This window comes from Pholcus phalangioides, unplaced genomic scaffold (assembly GCF_987345545.1).
Source record: "Pholcus phalangioides strain wild (caught in Gottingen) unplaced genomic scaffold, Ppha-v1.0 ptg000011l_1, whole genome shotgun sequence".
NCBI lineage: Eukaryota > Metazoa > Arthropoda > Arachnida > Araneae > Pholcidae > Pholcus > Pholcus phalangioides.
Genome location: NW_028301604.1, coordinates 46,238,976 through 46,256,178, shown reverse-complemented (window position 1 = coordinate 46,256,178; position 17,203 = coordinate 46,238,976). Strand labels below are relative to the sequence as shown.

The 17,203-nt window shown below is 36.5% G+C and overlaps 1 protein-coding gene across 6 annotated transcripts in view; it reads right to left on the bottom strand.

Moving 5' to 3' along the window:
• Positions 1–17,203, bottom strand: part of LOC149080478 (regulator of G protein signaling 12-like) — a 290,792-nt gene that overhangs the window by 17,675 nt on the left and 255,914 nt on the right. For all 6 annotated transcript variants that reach the window (XM_089239581.1, XM_089239579.1, XM_089239582.1 and 3 more), the window contains one exon: positions 13,242–13,360. In XM_089239581.1, coding sequence (XP_089095707.1) covers positions 13,242–13,360 — 119 coding nt within the window. The remainder of the gene's footprint in view (positions 1–13,241; positions 13,361–17,203) is intronic.

Here is a 17,203-nt window from a genome sequence, read left to right as displayed (position 1 = left end):
ATCCCTTATTCTTATAATTTTAGAGTCACACACACACACACATCAAGTCTCCGGAGGAAAATTTTTCCATCTTTTGCCCAAGCATACTTGAAGTCGTTGCTCTTTCTAAACTCTCTGGCCAGGAAAAACAAGCGTTTGCTCTCCTGTGAAAGATGTTCATTTATATATATATATTCTGTTGGATGCGAAGTCGGGGTTTATTGTACCAGCTGTCAATTCTTGAGACTTTGCTTTTTGTATCCACAATTTTTTTGAGTGTTCACTTGCAAATCTCATTATCATAGATTTGCTTTTATTTTCATTTCTTGTGGGTACTCTATGAAAGTTCTCTATTTCTGTGTTTTCTTGTATACCTATTTCTTGCTTTATTGTTTATTGCATTCAAAATTTCTATGATTTTTTCTGAAGGCATCTCTGGAACTCCATTTATTTCAATATTGTTTTTCCTGCTCTTGTTTCCTATGTCATTTATTCTAATTTTGAGCTCCTTCACTTCTTTTTTCAGGTCCCGATTTTCTGATTAAATTTCCTTATCAATACATTCAATGTATGATTTCATTTCACATATCTTTTTCCTGAGATCAACACACTGGGAATTAAAAGTTATTGCCTTTGTTATGTCAACTGTTTCTTTGTTCAGCTCCTCTTGTTTTGTTGCAGTTTTTGATTGCTGCAGTAAAATCATTTTTCATTTCCTGTTGAAGTTTCTCAATGATGTTGTCAAGTTTGTCGTCAAAGCCTGTTTTCATTTTTTCAATTCTCTTCGCATTAACACTTTCACACTTGAGGCATAAATAAGCATCTTTTTTTACTTTAGCCATTCTTCTGAAAGCATTCTCGCTTGTTCCTACACAAACAGGGTGTAGCATCAGAGCACATTTTTTGCATTGAAAAACCTCAGTCTTGTCCACAATGACACTTTTACAGTTCTCACATTCCATATTTCCCGATTTTTTTAAAAATTGTTTGTTTCACTTTTTGACTCACAGGGGCTGAACTTTCCCCTTGTTAAGGTTTTTCTCCTTAAGCCCACTGTTTGTCCTTAGCTAAGGAAAGAGGGAAAAATTCCATACTTTCTGCTCGCCTTTCCTTAACTAAGGAACACTTTGTTTCCTTAGTTAAGGAGTTGGAAGACCCTCTCGTTAAGCTTGAGGACAACCACATTTTCTGTAATGGCGGCGACAATGTGTGCTCCGATGGAAGATATTGATTCAAAAAATTCTTTTCGTGTTTTCCGATTCTATTAATGCTTGATACATGCATTTAAGATGCTGAAAGGAATTTAGGTTAACGAAAAAGTATAGTAAGGCGACCATGCGAGGAGTTGAAGCCGAGATGAAGGCAAGACTTGCTGTTGAGCGAAAGGTAAGTTAACGTGATGAAACCGAATTTTTTTTTATTTTTCTTAACATGAAATTTCACGCACTTTGCATGTTAATGTGCATTAAATAAGTCGAGGTTTTCGGGAGAAAAAGAAATCCTGCTGATCGCAAGATAATCTATGTATGTATATAATCTTATATATATATATAAGCTATATATAATCGTAAATAATAAATTCCCTCATAATAAGAATAACATGCGTTACAGTAAAAATATATTATGTTTGGCCTATCGATAATGCTACATCTTATATTTGTCTTATTAATGCTTATTTTCGAGCTGTCTTAATGATGTAAATAAGCTCAAGGCTCTCTAAGCCTCATTATGAAAATGCCAAGGGTATATTTTGGGGGTAAAAGTTGACATGCAAACGTGATACACACACTTGCAATGTGCAAAAACACTTAAAAATATAATGCATCCTAAAAAAAAGTACGTCATCCATTCAGACCCCACTGCATATTTTTGTTTAAAATGTATTTTTTAATTGAATGCAAAAGGGGTGCTAAATTCTATATTTAATTGGCATACTTTCCTTAATTGCTGCAGCTTCTACTTGTATCATGATTTTGAATTTTTTTAATGGTTGCATGTATTACATAGCTTATTAAGCACTTTATTTATGTATTGAAAGAGTAATAAATTTTTATGAGTAAAAATTCAATTTCAGTGGTATTAATGCTAATATTTTTGTACTACAGAGTATTGAGAGTTTCACGTATTCTTGAAGAGATGGCAACCAGAGATCTTGTAGGATTTTTGAAAATTTCTTTAAAGGTAAGTCTGATTTTTGAACATTTTAATTGAAATTTTCCTATATCTCAGACCATTTATAACTTTGTAACATTGAAATCACATAGGAAATAACATTGTTATGTTAAGTGCAATGTAGTTGGTGGAATGTTTATTTTATTTGAGAAGCATGCATTTAGACAACTGAATACATGCGGGTACTTTTTGTCATGTTGGGTGAAATGCATGTGTTTTTAGTTTGAATGTGGAATAAAATTAAGAAACTAAATGTTTCTTCATGAATATTTTGACATGAAAAATTTATATTGCCAATCATATGTCTAAACATAATTTCAGTGTTTTTGCAAAACAATATACATGAAATACTACTGCTTATTCAACTGCTTATATCAACTTGTTTTTCACACAGAATGTTGCTATAATAGTTCTGTGCAATGAACCAGAAGTTTTGAAATACTATGAAAAATTTTTGAGATATGGCTGTTTAGGTGAAAAAACTACATTTCTTGTTTAAAAAACTTGATATTTGAATTCAAAATCATGTAAATCATTAAAAATTTTCAAAGCTATTGCTCAGATCCTAGTTCATTGCATTGTCATAGCCATATAGAACCCACTGAAAAAAAAAATTGATATCTTGTAAAGTTTTGTAACGATCAGGTTTGGCGTAGACAAAAATAACGTAAATCGCAGTTTCTCAGAAAATGAATCTAAAGATTTCATTAAAAAATAGTTTCACATACACACTTTTAACATTCAGAATTCTTCACACATTCATACATCAAACCTTCTTTTGTTTCAAATTTCTTTCTGGCTCCTTTTTTTTCTGGCTATTTTTGCCATCAGTGTTACATGGTATCTCAAACATCTCACATGCTCATCATCCAACCCAGAGTAAATAGTCTCTAGTTCTTCATCAACTGGGATTCCTAGGGTTTCCAGTACAGGCAATATATGCTTACATAGCCAGAATTAAAAATCAGAATTGCAATACGGGTCCCAACAGAATTGTTTGCAGTTCGATAAAAGTGCCCTTAGGCTAAATTATCCAAATCACACTTGAAGATTTTGTTGGAGCTCTGCATCATACCGTGCAAGCACTTTGAAACAGGGATTCAGGGGTACCGCAAAAAATGGCGACTTGACCGCAGCAAAAAAATTGCTACAGCAGGGAGTACCTCATCGATGGGTAAGCACACCAACCGCTCGATGAGTATAAACAACAAGCCTGCCGTTCGGAATCGGCAATAAATTATAGGTCCCAGTCTAATTAACCCTAGTGTGCAGAAAATGACCGTGGTGCGAAAAAAATGATCGAAATGAAACAGGGATTGTGCACAGACTCATGTATGTTGGGTTTATTATATTTATGTTGTTGCTAAAAGTAATTTTTGTCATTCATGTGCAGCTTTATGATGCTTACACCAACTGTCGGGTCCTCTTTGGTATTGCACATGCATGTTCTTATCACTGCAGCAACAATGAAAAAATGCAGCTGTAACTGCATATTATTTAAATTTCCCACATTGCTACGAATAGCAATACCATAGTAATTTTGTAGTTCATCAATATATTAATCGGTTAATTTTCCTTTACCACTCAGTCCTTTCCATGGTTTTCTTGAGTCAACTCAAACATGCACCAACCATCTTCTGAACATGGCCAATGCATTCCAGTTTAGGAATTTTAGTTTTTAGTTACTAGGGGCACAAACATATTATTCATGCATAACATATTATTCGAACATATAATTCGTACATAACACTTTCCAAGGCATGCCAATCATGATAAATTCCCTAGATATATATGTATAACTTATACACAGGGCCGGACTTACGCAGGTGCGAAGGGTGCGGCCGCAAAAGGGGATAAAAATATTTTGATTACATTTTGACTTCAACTTCTTAGCAAAGCAATAACTTGAAATTCAGTCCAAGATAAGAGAACCTCTAAGGTTAAGGGCGTGGGTAGATAATTGGCTTTCTAGTCCTGAGAGCCCCAAATCTTTGAGTGCCTAAGGACTCAATTGCAATTTTTTTCACTGGGAAGCACACACTTTTGTCCATATCTATTGCCAAATGGCATTTTTTATGACTACGAAGGAGTTTCACAGTCATTCTCGGACACCAGAGTACCAATGGACACCCTGGGGTATTGGAAAACCCCTGTGTTCATAGGGGCCCGCAAATTTTTTTTGCAGCAAAATACTTAAGCCCGTCCCTGCGTATATATATGGTTCAGTAGTATAGTGAAACCTCAATAACTCTACACCCTTATAGTCTAGAAAAATGTCCACTTAAGCAGGTGTCCAATTAGCAAGGTTTTATTTTACCTCACCTTCAATGATTTTTAAAAACTGTATGTATATGTACCTGTGTATAGTTAAAATATCCCATATTACATTATCTACAAATTCATAAAATCATTTGATCTGCAATTTTCTATGAAAATTTTATTTATTGTAAATTTCTTGAATTAGGCAGAAAAAGCATATTTTGACTGCCAGGAGATCTTTTATTTCTGAATGAGCAGTGCAATTTTGTCCAAAATAAGCAAAACTTTCCTCTTCTCACTTGAAATATTTTTGGTCTAGCTTTCCCAAACATTCTCAAAAATTTCGGAAATCATTCACCCTACCCAAAGATATGGGAGAGAATCTTCGACACATAATCAATTGTTGAATAAACGTTGAAAAAAACAATTATTGAAACACAAGTGGGCAATTTTGTAAAATTTTTCGAACTAATCAACAAATGAACAATTTCTGGAAATTGTGTATTAGGAAAATGTGTGAAGAATGTGTGCAAAGTGCATGTACGGATAAGTGGTAGTACTAGTAGTGTTCCATCACTGTGCATACATTGAAATATTATTGATAACTATTTATAAAATGTTTTTTAGGTTCTTTGCTGAAATGAGTTATAAAAAGGAAGGCATTACATTCTTGTTGACGACGTAGAACTTAGTGCTCATGAAGTGTACAGATGAATTTAATCCATTAATTTCTCAAGGAAGTTGAACCTTTTTCATTTTCAATTATGGCATTTTTATGACGCACACACACGAAGTTCACAATATTCATTAATTTTTTTCAATTCACACCCCACCCCTCCATTTCAGGTTAAATTGCTGAATGAAATGACAAGTGATGACCTATCAGTGCTGACTTAAAGTTGTTAATTTTCAACGAGTTTATTGATCAGCACGTAGGCCTATATTCATATACAGCACGATCATGTATGTGCAATTGTGCATGTGAAATGCTTTCGATAATACTGTACACACATGTATCTAATAAATTTATTCATGAGCAGTAAATGGGTGTTCTTTGTTTGTGATTGCAATCTGTAATTAAAAACAATGTGTGGATGTTACATTATTGCAGTTTTTTATTTGTTGTAGTGAATTTGGAATGAGAATCAGTTGAATAGAAAATTCATAGCCTATGCGTAAATACTACATTATAACATATGTAATTACATAGTTGATAACTTGTTTGATATGTTGCAGTACAGTGGGATCCTTCCTAAGAAATCGCTGCGAAATACATTTCCCTGAGTGAGAGAGCACTCACCGAAGAATATAGTTTTTTCCCAACTGAATATTGCAGGGGCTCTAATTGATATACCTATTAAGTGGAATCCAATATATATCAATATATATAAGTCCAAATATATCTCTAACATTGACATTAAATTCATAGACTTGGAAAATGTTCAACATATTTTCCCCATCATTTTGAGCATAGCAAATGCTGCATCAACCTCTAAGTAGTTATGCCATGAAGCATCTATGTAACTTTTTTTTTATCAATATAATTTAGGTATATTGCTGATTCCCTTGGGATTTTACTTGAGGCCGGAATCACTATAAAAGTTTGATAAAAGATATTTTACAAAACTTCAAAAATACAACCAATGGGACTATTTTTTGCATTTTTCAAGTTTTATAAAAGTCATTTTATATAAAACACGAAAAACTCAACCAATAAGCATATTGGTTGCATTTGCTCTGCTCGAATGTAACCTATGAGCTTTATTTTTTGGATTTTTAACTTTTATATAAGAGGAATTTTATCAAACATTTATAGTGTAATACCGGCCTTCAGTGACGTAGCCAGGGGGGGAGCAGAGGGAGCGATTGCTTCCCCCAATCGAAATTTTGCCTACATTGGCGCCTATTTTTCTAAATGACCTTTGATCTTTAAAAAAACTTGAAAAATATTGAATTTTTCATTTTATACTTTCATTGACTATAATGTGATGATTAAGGAACAAAATATACATTTATATTTGCGCCTCTTACAGTTTCACAGTGATTGGGTTTGTACTAACCCTTAAGAGAAGGAAAAAAAGAAAGGGGAAGGTTTTCATTACCATTTTTGTCAATTGCTCTCAAGCTCTTCATCTGGAAGCATGTTCAAATCAGCCTCTGTTCCCCCACCTTTATTAACTCTATAATGCCCAGATCGCCCGAAGTCGGCCGAGTAGGTTAATGCCTATAACCGCCTCAAGTCGGCCCAGGTATGGGTATGTCTTGGTGGGCTTTTGTCACCAACGGGGAAGAAGATGAAAGCTCTTGTCAGAGGCAGGAACGGGAAAGACAACTGCAACGCCCTACCAATGGGATTTTAAAAGCTGATGTACTAGAATGTTCCTTGAGAATGAACTAAGGGTACTCAATGCATTTTACAAAGAGATAATACTGTGAGGAAAGGGGTGTTTTCAGTATATATAGACAAATTATCTCCCGAAAATCCATTGAAATGAAGGGGTGAACGTCAATGCAAAGGGTGGCATGAATAGAAACTCATGGAGAAAGGGTGGGGAGAGGGAAAGTGGCCGAAATTTGGAAGAGTTCACTTGGAACACAAAAAACTTGGTATTTTCACGACCCTCCCAGGTTTTCTACCTGGGCGTTAAAGAGTTAAAGGGTAGAATCTTGCCCACTTCTAGCTCTAACCTTTTCTATTGCTATTGGTCGTTCTTGGTAGAACTCCACCCATGGCTTGAGGTCCTACAAATACCACTTTATGTATGGGGGGGGGGACTTAGCTAGATTCATAACGCCTAGAAATGCCACGTTATCTGTAGGTGCCTTGGCAGAGCTACTAGCTTGTGTATAGGGTAGCGTCAAAGACTTAGAAAAGGTGGAAACCAGATATGAGCTTTTGAGCCGTAAAAAAACCAAAATTTTAGGGCACAAAAGGGGGTTCTGGAAGAGTTTTTCTTAAAGGTGGGTAAATAAAAAAACCTATAATCTTGGGTCTGATATGTAGAAAATGGGAGAGGAAGTTAGTCTTCTATATTTGTACGGCAATATACTGTGCTATATTATACAGTGATAGTGCATAGTTTTATGTTAAAATGCGACTTTTTCAGAAACATTGTCTTTTTTTATACAAATACAAATACCACGCCACAACAGGCAAATTGCCCAACGAGGTGGCTGACTTAAGAACATCATGGATCCCTGAGCCATTTTTTGGAGGCCCTACCTACTACTGCTACACCCCCCCCCACTAATGCTTGTTATGTTTAGTGCTGCCATCTGCCACCAGTTTTTCTAACTATGAGTGAAGTGTTATGATTGAATGATTTATCGTTGTAGGACTGTTGCTCTCTGTGGCGAGACTTTTTAACGGGGAGATCGGCTCGCATTTGCGCCTTGAAGTTGGGAACCACAGAAAACCAACTTCAGCCGACCACCACTGTGGGGTTCGAACCCGGATCCTCGCATCGCGAGTCCGTCACTATAACCACTCGACCACCACAGCGGCACCACATCATGGTGTAATTTCTCTTTTCTATGAATCACTGTGTGTTTCATAATTATGCATATACAGCTGTGTGCCGAATCGGATAAATAATTCCCTGGAAAAAGCAAACACACCGGCCCCCCATAACTAACTCATGACGCGTATATCTCCTCTCCAATTAATTCCAGTATTTCTTAAACTTTTGGCACCCGTGCCCCCGACTTCATCATCCGTTACTGCCCAGCATAGCCTGACACACAGGAGATTCTCGAACTTTTTCCTTCCGAGATATGCCCCTTTCCCCTATTCAATGCTTATCCGCGAGCTCCACCTGCTCCCTAAAGCTGTTTAACAAAAAATATTTTCGAAAAACCTTTGTCAGGGTCACCGCTCCGTGGTACCTGTGACGAAGATGGGTGTCGCGGTGCACAGTTTGAGAACCCATTGGTCTAATGTAAGAAAAACCCACTACAAAGAACTGAATAAGCACGTATCAATACACCAACACGTTGAGACGTCCTTAAAAAAAAAAGGGTGGCGATGACCCACGAGCACACATACACTGAGAATCCATTGAATATTTCCAAAATAAAATACTCATCGTTTTTTAAAGCAGAAATACGGACGTTATTTGTTTCTTTATTTCCCACAACAACACATAGGTGGTCTACGCAGGGTCGTCTTACGGGCATCAAAGGGACTTTTTTAAGGCCCTTTACCTGTTCAGAAATGTATGCCTAACAGTTCACTCTCGAAAATTTTAACTGGATCTAATCTTCATGAAGTCCCTTTTGCACTTGAGGCACCTGGACCGGGGCTGGTATTGTCCATGTATTACGAGGAAAGTTTAAAAGTAACTGAAGATATACATATACTCTCTCTATTTCAGAAAAACAAAAAGTGTCCACGAAACGTTGAGTCTGCTCTTAAAAGGTTCATCCTGAAGGTTTTTCAGAGATTAAGAGAAGGTTAAACTTCTCTGGGGAGCAGTGTACAAGCATTGATTAAAGTAACGGACATCGCAGATGGAAAAAGTTTGAGAACCCCTGCGCTAGTCTGTACCATTCATCACTCTACATACTGTATTTGCATTCTTCTCCGATTTGTTATAAAACACATCGCATGAATTTATTTCACTAGAAATAAATATACATATACCATGTGCAATGCCTTTTTAAGTTTTTCCACTTCGAGCAGAGAGAACTCCCCTTTAAATAGTATCTCCAAAGGAAGCCAGTAGATAACAAAACATTAAAAATATTTCAATCGATTCATACACCTGCCATTTCACTTCGATTCGGAAGATGAGCAGTGACATTACAAACACGCCTCAGAGATACTTAAGTAGATTACGGACACATACGACAATTTCTGGCACGCACTAATTCGTTTGAAACAGTGGTTCCTAAACCTTTTTGGATGCGGGCCACCCTCTGCTTGGGCGTCTGCAATTTAGTAGTATGCGATAACCACTGCGATCGTGTGGGCATCATGATGGATTGATTCATCCCGGTTTGAGCCCCACTACTGGTACAGTGACAGTTGACTGAAGATGGTCTTTTTTTTTTTCAATTTCTAGGTACGAATGCGCTAACCGATCTTTCGTTTCGAAAGCCTTCCCGCAGAGAGGAGGCAGGCTTTCACCGTGGTATTTGCATAACACAAAACTTCAGACATCTGTCAGTTATACTTCAAATATGGAAGATGGCAAACCATCCGAACTGAAACCATGCATAACTATAACATCATATATACGTTATGGTCACGCATAATATAAGAAAGAACTTCCCGGCATGCATTAATTTGTTAGAAATTCGGTAAGAGAAATGTCTTTCTACGATTGAGTAGAAGTAGTGTACATGTGATACGTACTTACGATAAGAGTGTAACATGATCAAAGCGATTAAATGGAAGCATGAAGATTTCTCTGTACTTTCATATCTTGGAATAATTTTAGAGAAAGAGAAAAAATATATTTTTTCCTTTTCATTTTTTATTCTCCTATCATTTTTTATATTTTAATCTAAATTTTTTCCAACTACCTGTTAGGGTGACTTCCCAGTTGTTTTTGGTGTTTGCATTTGTATAAATACACAAAACATAAAATAGAATTTACATTTTTTAAAATTAATTAAAAAGTTGAAATACATTAATCAATTGAAAAGTAATTAATTCAATTTGAAAAATAACATAAACTGAAAACAAAATAAATTTGATTTTTTTAAATTGGGAAATTTAAAGTTCTTTTCACTAATGCATAATTTTAAGTTTGCGCCTTAAGCACGAACAAAAAATGGCGCCTTTCACAATTTCGCTCCCTCACCGACCAAAACCTGGCTACGCCAATATGCCGGCCTTAGAGGAGATATATCATACCCCTCCCTTATTACCCTTTTATTAATTACCTCATGCCGCCTCTAAGGTTTTTGCATCATAAAAGAAACTCAGCATTCTCATATTAAAAACATCCAAGTAATTGAGCTATTTACCCTGACAATCTATATTAAAAATTTTTATTAAAAAAATCGAATAATTTAAAAATTTAGGTATTTCCATGGGCATTTAATTTTTCTTACATAACCTAGTTAAAATTTAAAGCAAATAAAAATATATATAATTTTCAGAAAAAAAATTGTTGCAATTTAAGATACACTGCTGGCCACCCAAATTGCAACACCAAGAAAGACAAGAGATATCGCAACAATATTTATTTTGTAGATAACATGTTGACCAAGCATCAAATGATTAAATTTATAGACTTCTGTGAAGTGTGGTTCCTGCCAAAATCAGTAGCCAGAGTAGCCGCCATTGTTGGAGATCACCGCTGCCACACGCCTCGGCATTGATTCAAAGAGACTTTGGATGTGTTCTTGGGGTACAGCAGACCAAGCAGCTTCCACGCGTTGCTAAAGTTGATCTGGTGTGGCAGCTGGGGATGTAATCTGGGTCAATCGTTGAGCAACCATGGACCACATGTTTTCTATCGACGAAAGATCCGGAGAGCGAGCTGGCCAGGGAAGCAATTCAATCTGGCGATTGACGAAGAACCTTTGGACAATGCGTGCCACGGGTGGTCGCGCATTATCCTGTTGAAATATGGCTGTGGGCAAGCCCTGAAGGTAAGGAAGGACAACTGGCTCCAACACCTCAGAGATATAGCACTGGCTTTTTAAAGTACCGGCAATGCGTACTAGAGGAGTGCGAGAGTGATATCCAATACCGCCCCATACCATAATACCCGGTGCAGGACCAGTGTGGCGGTGCATAACGCAGCTGTTCAGCATCCTCTCTCCACGGTGTCTCCAGACTCGAATCCGACCATCGTGGTGTTGCAGACAGAAGCGTGACTCGTCAGTAAAGACAATTGCATTCCATTGTGCCGTCCACATCCTTCTTTCATCGCACCATTGGCGGCGGAGACGTCTGTGGTTCTGCGTCAAGGGTAGACGAAGCAATGGGCGTCTTGCGGACAGATCACTCTGCTGTAAACGGCGTCGAATGGTACGCGCAGACACTGGATGATGCGGTACAGACTGAATGTGCTGTGCTATGGTTCGTGATGTGGCTGAGCGATCCGTCACTGCCATACGCACAATACGCCTGTCATCACGTGAAGTGGTGCACTGAGGTGGATGCGATCGAACACGTCGGTCCGTCGTACCCTCCTGCATCCAACAATCACATATCCGCATTACAGTTGTTTGGTTTCGTCCAACACGACTACCGATTTCCCTGAAAGATAATCCACAATCTCGGTAGTCCACTATCCTTCCTCTGTCGAACTCGGATACTTGATCAAAAGATGATCGCTGTTTTCTACGAGGCATAATTGATCGTTTTTTTGAAAAAACCACAAGAAAAACACAATTGCCGTACTTCAAATCGTCGAAATCTCCAAGCCTTAAATAGCGCTTTGAAGTGGCGCCACACTGGTCCGTAATATACAGGGCGCATAGATAACGGGGCATATGACATTTTACTGACGAACCATTGGTTCTAGAAGCATACTTCCAGTTGGAAAAAGTACCCAAATAATGTGTAGTACTCAGATATTTGATTCATGTTGCCAGGGGTTATTTAGTTATTAAAATAAAAATATTAACTCTTTATGCGGATACCCTGTGCCCTAAAACTCAATGTGAAAGTTGTTTCCCGGTCTCCAACGAAAAAATTCAACATTTCTAAGTGCAATATTCCCTGAGATATTCGAAGAAAGTTGGGGGGGGGGGGGGAAACAGCATTAAATACGGGGAAACCATTTTATCCGTTGCTGTTTTTTCCCAAAGTTCCTCAATTTTTCGAATTCGCATATCTCGGTGAATATTGCACTTAGAAACGTGAAATTATTTTAGTCGGCATCGGGAAAGACAGAGCAACAATGTCTTAATTGGGTTCTCCAGTACTTGGGTAATTCAGTACTCCAGAAAAGCATGTATCACTACCCTTTTTTGTGTCGTAAGCTAATCATTCAAATTAATATTTTATTATGTCCGCAAAACCTATATCTATTTATAATGACATCAGCACTTCCTCTTCCCTGACACTTTTGCTGAAAGCAAATCATCACAACAAATGTTTTTCCGAACCAGAGTAATGCATTAGCATAGAAAAAGGCTAGAATAGAAAACACAGAGAAAGGACTATCAGCAATTAGGAGCAAACAGCATGAAATAACTGATCCCATTTCCAAGTATACTAGGCTGTTGCATGGCTGAAAATATGGTGGCGCCTGTATGAAAGTATGATACGGCATGGCAGATTAAAAAAAAGTAAAAGTTCATGATTTGATAGTGGCATGATGCACAGCCATCTTAATGTATATAGACTCAACCCAGGAAGAAATATTTTCACCCTCTTGGTTATGGGGATAAATGCAGTTTAGTTCTAAAACAATACCTCCAATGTTTAACTCCTATAAATTTTATCATTAAAACATTTGCTTTCATTGATTCAAAAAGAAGCTTCATTAACCTAGTATAAATATAAATTTTTGAAATATCTGGGAAAATGATTTGCTGATTTCTTCTATGAGCACCAAAAAATCTTTATAGAGCACTATTTGGGAACCCCAGTCCTATTGCAATAGCAATGATGGTGAGAACCAAATGACATTGACTATAGAATCATGGACCAATTTGAAAATATTTATCACTGTTCCACTTGGAGGTTATACCTGAAAGCAGAAAAACCCTGGCATTTCCTATTACCTGACTATTCCATATTACCCGAATGTACTACACAGGTAAAATACAATTCTTTTGAAGCTCCTATTCCAAAGAAAAAATAGCTAATTAAAAAAAATTACGTATTTCCTTTGAAGGGAACAAAACAACAAAAAACAAGTTACCTGATCCTGAAGAGAAAATACTTCAAAACTTTTAAAAGTCATTTTGCTTGAATCATCAGATAAAATAGGCTGTGTTTTCATGAGATCTTCAAATATATGATTTGTCAAAGTTTCCAAATCTATGCACATTCATAAATTGATGAGAAAAAATAAACATTAAAATGAAATTGCTTAATAGGATAGTTTAGCATTTGCACTAAAAAAACTAAATTCAAAATTTTTTCCACCATATGATTGTCAATTAAGTCTACAGTTGCCCCCCCCCCCTCCCATATTCGCAGTTTGTTTTTCCTTTATTGGGAAACTTTTTTTGCAACACTCCGAAATCGTCATTCATGAGTTTTGTTTACAAAATTTGAGTTGTGCATGGCTCACTAATGACATTACTGTCATCACTAACTAGAGTTGTGGCAGCTACTAAAAGAGAAACAGACACGTTGCGGGTTGGATTAACTTTTGGCCACAATGTGCGCTCAAGGACACAACCATTTCTACAGAGTCAACTGAAGAGATTATAAAATATATTGTCACGTTAGCGAAACAGGTGGGTGGAGAAGGATTCAATGATGTGAATATAGAAGTGGAACAGCTAATTAATTAATAGCAATTCAAGGGCATTGACCAAGGAGGCATTAATGCAAGTGACTGCTCCTGTAACTGAAGTGGTACCAGATGAAGAAAATCAAGATAAAGAAGACAAGTGCACCATGAGTAACATAGCGAAAGAGCTTTGCAAGTTCAAAAATTAACAATAAATTATTTTCATGACATAGATCCCTCCATGTTACGTTCTTCACAGCTAGAAAAATTGGTAGAGGAAGCCTTGTCAACATACTCCAACACACTTGATGATATGAAGAAACAGCAAACAGAAATCACAATGTTCTTGCAGAATACATCGCCAACAACTGCACCCTCTTTTACATTCCTTTCTATCTCTGCGTCACCCTGCTCTTCTCATTCTATTCAATAAACAAGATATACAAAAGAAACCTATGATTTTGGTTATTCCCGGATTTGCTATCACCCCAGGAACGTAACTCCTGCGAATACGGGGGGGGGGGGGGACTGTATATAATTCTTCTACAATGAACCTCTTATGCAAGGGCGAGAATGGGAAATCGGAAAAATACTGTTGCAACACAGTAATACTTGCAATGGAATATAAAAAAATCAATGGGAAAACTCATAATTTTTTATTTTAAATTTAACAACTGAATAAGAGAAGGTATGCCCCTATAGTATGTTACAACTTGCATTTGAAAGGCATACATGCAAATTGGAGGAACAAGTGCGGCAAATGTATGTCAGTGGAGAAGGAACGTCACTTGCCATCCTGGTGCTATGAAATAACTTCAACAACTGACTTTCATTGAAGCCAACAAATTTCTTGGTGCAATGGTTAGCAGCTTGACTATGGTGTCTTCGAGTCAACTTTGCATCAGCAAGTGGCTGCACATAAAACAACAAAGACTATTCACTTTGATTTAGTACTTGTGCAGGAAATGTAACAGACTGCAACTTAATATCAATATATTATCAAGAATTGTACCTGTTACAACATTATGACCTCAGAATTAATTTATTGATTTACTACTGATTTTCGTTGATTTATTGCCGATTTTTTAAAAATTTATTGCTGATTTTCATTGATTTATTGTCGATTTTTCAAATTTATTGCTGATTTTCATTCATTTACTGCTGATTTTCATTCATTTACTGCTGATTTTCATTCATTTACTGCTGATTTATACATGTGAATGGTTTTATTTAAAACATTTTATTTTGATTTGATTATATTAGCTAGAGCTCACTGGTAATGTGTATCATGATTCGTACTCTTCCAAAAAAAAAAAAATTGAAGGACTATTCAAGTACTTTTCAAGGTAAAACTTAAAAATTCAAGGACTTTTTATACAAATGTATATTTTCACATGAATAGGTGCATATTTAATTTTGATTAAAATTTTCAGAGATTACATTTCTACCTACTTTATTTCACATCATCCGTAATTAATAAAGGAGGCCACATACACATATATATCATACAAAACATATGACACATTGAATAACACAGTTCATGCCTGTCAATTTCCTCATTGAAATGTAGTTTAGTCTAAATATTGCAATCAATTTTCTTTTAAAGACTAAAAAAAAAGAACTCTTCTAAAGATAGAAAAAGATTAAATTATTTCTTTCATTAATTCTGAATTTATTTATTTCATTAATGCTGAGAAATTTTATTTTGTTAATTCTGGAATTTTTTCATCAATTCTGGATTTGTTTCTTTCGCTAATGCTGAAATTCTTTCTTTCATTAATGCTGAATTCTTTTATTGATTCTAAAATTATTTCATTAATTCTGGAATTATTGCTTTATTAATTTTGGAATTATCTCTTTTATCAATGCAGAAATTGTCTTTCATTAATTCGGGAATTATCTCTCATTAATTTTAGCATTCTCTCATTAATTTTGGAATTATCTTTCATTAATTCTGTAATTTTTTCTTTCATTAATTCTGTAATTTTCTCTCATTAATTCTGTAATTTTTTCTTTCATTAATTCTGGAACTATCTTTCATTAATTTTGGAATTACCTCTCATTAATTTTGGAACCATATCGATACTGAAATTATTTCTTTCATCAATTGTTTTAAACTCCTTTACACAACCATTGATGCCATTAGAAAATAACGGAGATGCACCGACATTCAACGTGTCAAGTGATCTTCCAAAGAATGATGTAGACCACTAATGTCATACCAGCGCCTGTACTGGAGGGTGCGGGGGGGGGGGGGCAACTGCCTAGGGTGGCAATTTTTAGGTGAACACCGTTATAAAATTATCGAATACCGAATTGATGGGGGTGGCAAGACAATACAAGAATCCTAGTTATGGTCCTGTGTCATACTCCAGTAATATAAGCTCAATGGATTTCAGTGCCGATTCACCCATTGAAGCACAGCTTGCATTTGGCTGCATTTTTGTCTGGCACACTCAGCAACCAATCTTGATAGAAGGGACTTTTCAGCCACAAGTAATTAAAAGTACACACACTTGCTGCTTATTTTTTGTTTTCTTTCTTTAAAGAACCTTGCACAAGCGCTTCACATCACTCCTAAATAAATATTTTGTTGACGGGCAGAGACACTGAGGGGGGGGGAGTCCAGCCTGAAAGGCGAAGTTGACTGATATAATGTATATATGCACATATGAATTGACATCATCATCATGCCTCCCAGAAATAATGACCATACCCCCCCCCCCCCAGACTTCCAAGTCTATCTCCACCTATGGTTGACAGCAATCAGAGGAAGCTTCGCTCATTTACGGACCGAAAGGCTGAAATTATTTCGGCAAAAATTAAGAAACTTTTTTTTCCTAAGATATTGATTTCTCAAGTCCTCCAGAAAAAATACCTAGTACAAACGTTTAATGACTCCCAATGACTCCAAATACGTCTACATATGATCACAGGATACATGCTACCATAATGCTGCCTGGTTTTCCTAGAAGTGGGTTGTTGCAATACCTTCTAGAGCAGAATGACTTCTACTCTAGAAGTAGGTATTGGTTGTTGGGGGGCCAGAGCGTGCTGACTGAGCTGAAGAAAAAAAACAACGACCGGAAGTTCATTTTGAACTATAGCTTTTATTCCATAAAAGTTGCAAGGAAAAAAAAAAGATCATTTACGATCATAAAAAAATAAATAAAACGGCCGACAAATAACAACCAGCAATCTCAGGGAGAAAAAAAACAATTGCGACATACACGCGGAAAAAAACGAGCCTACAGTATAAAGCCGAGCTCCCATGAGGGTGAGAGCACGCCGCCGGCGATTTACATATTGCATCGGGCCGAGCAGTTCCACGTGCACAGAGAATAAAAAGGGAAAAAACATTCCAACATAGGTTTTTGGCGCCGCAAGAACCAAACTGGATTATTTCGCGTCGACAGAAACAT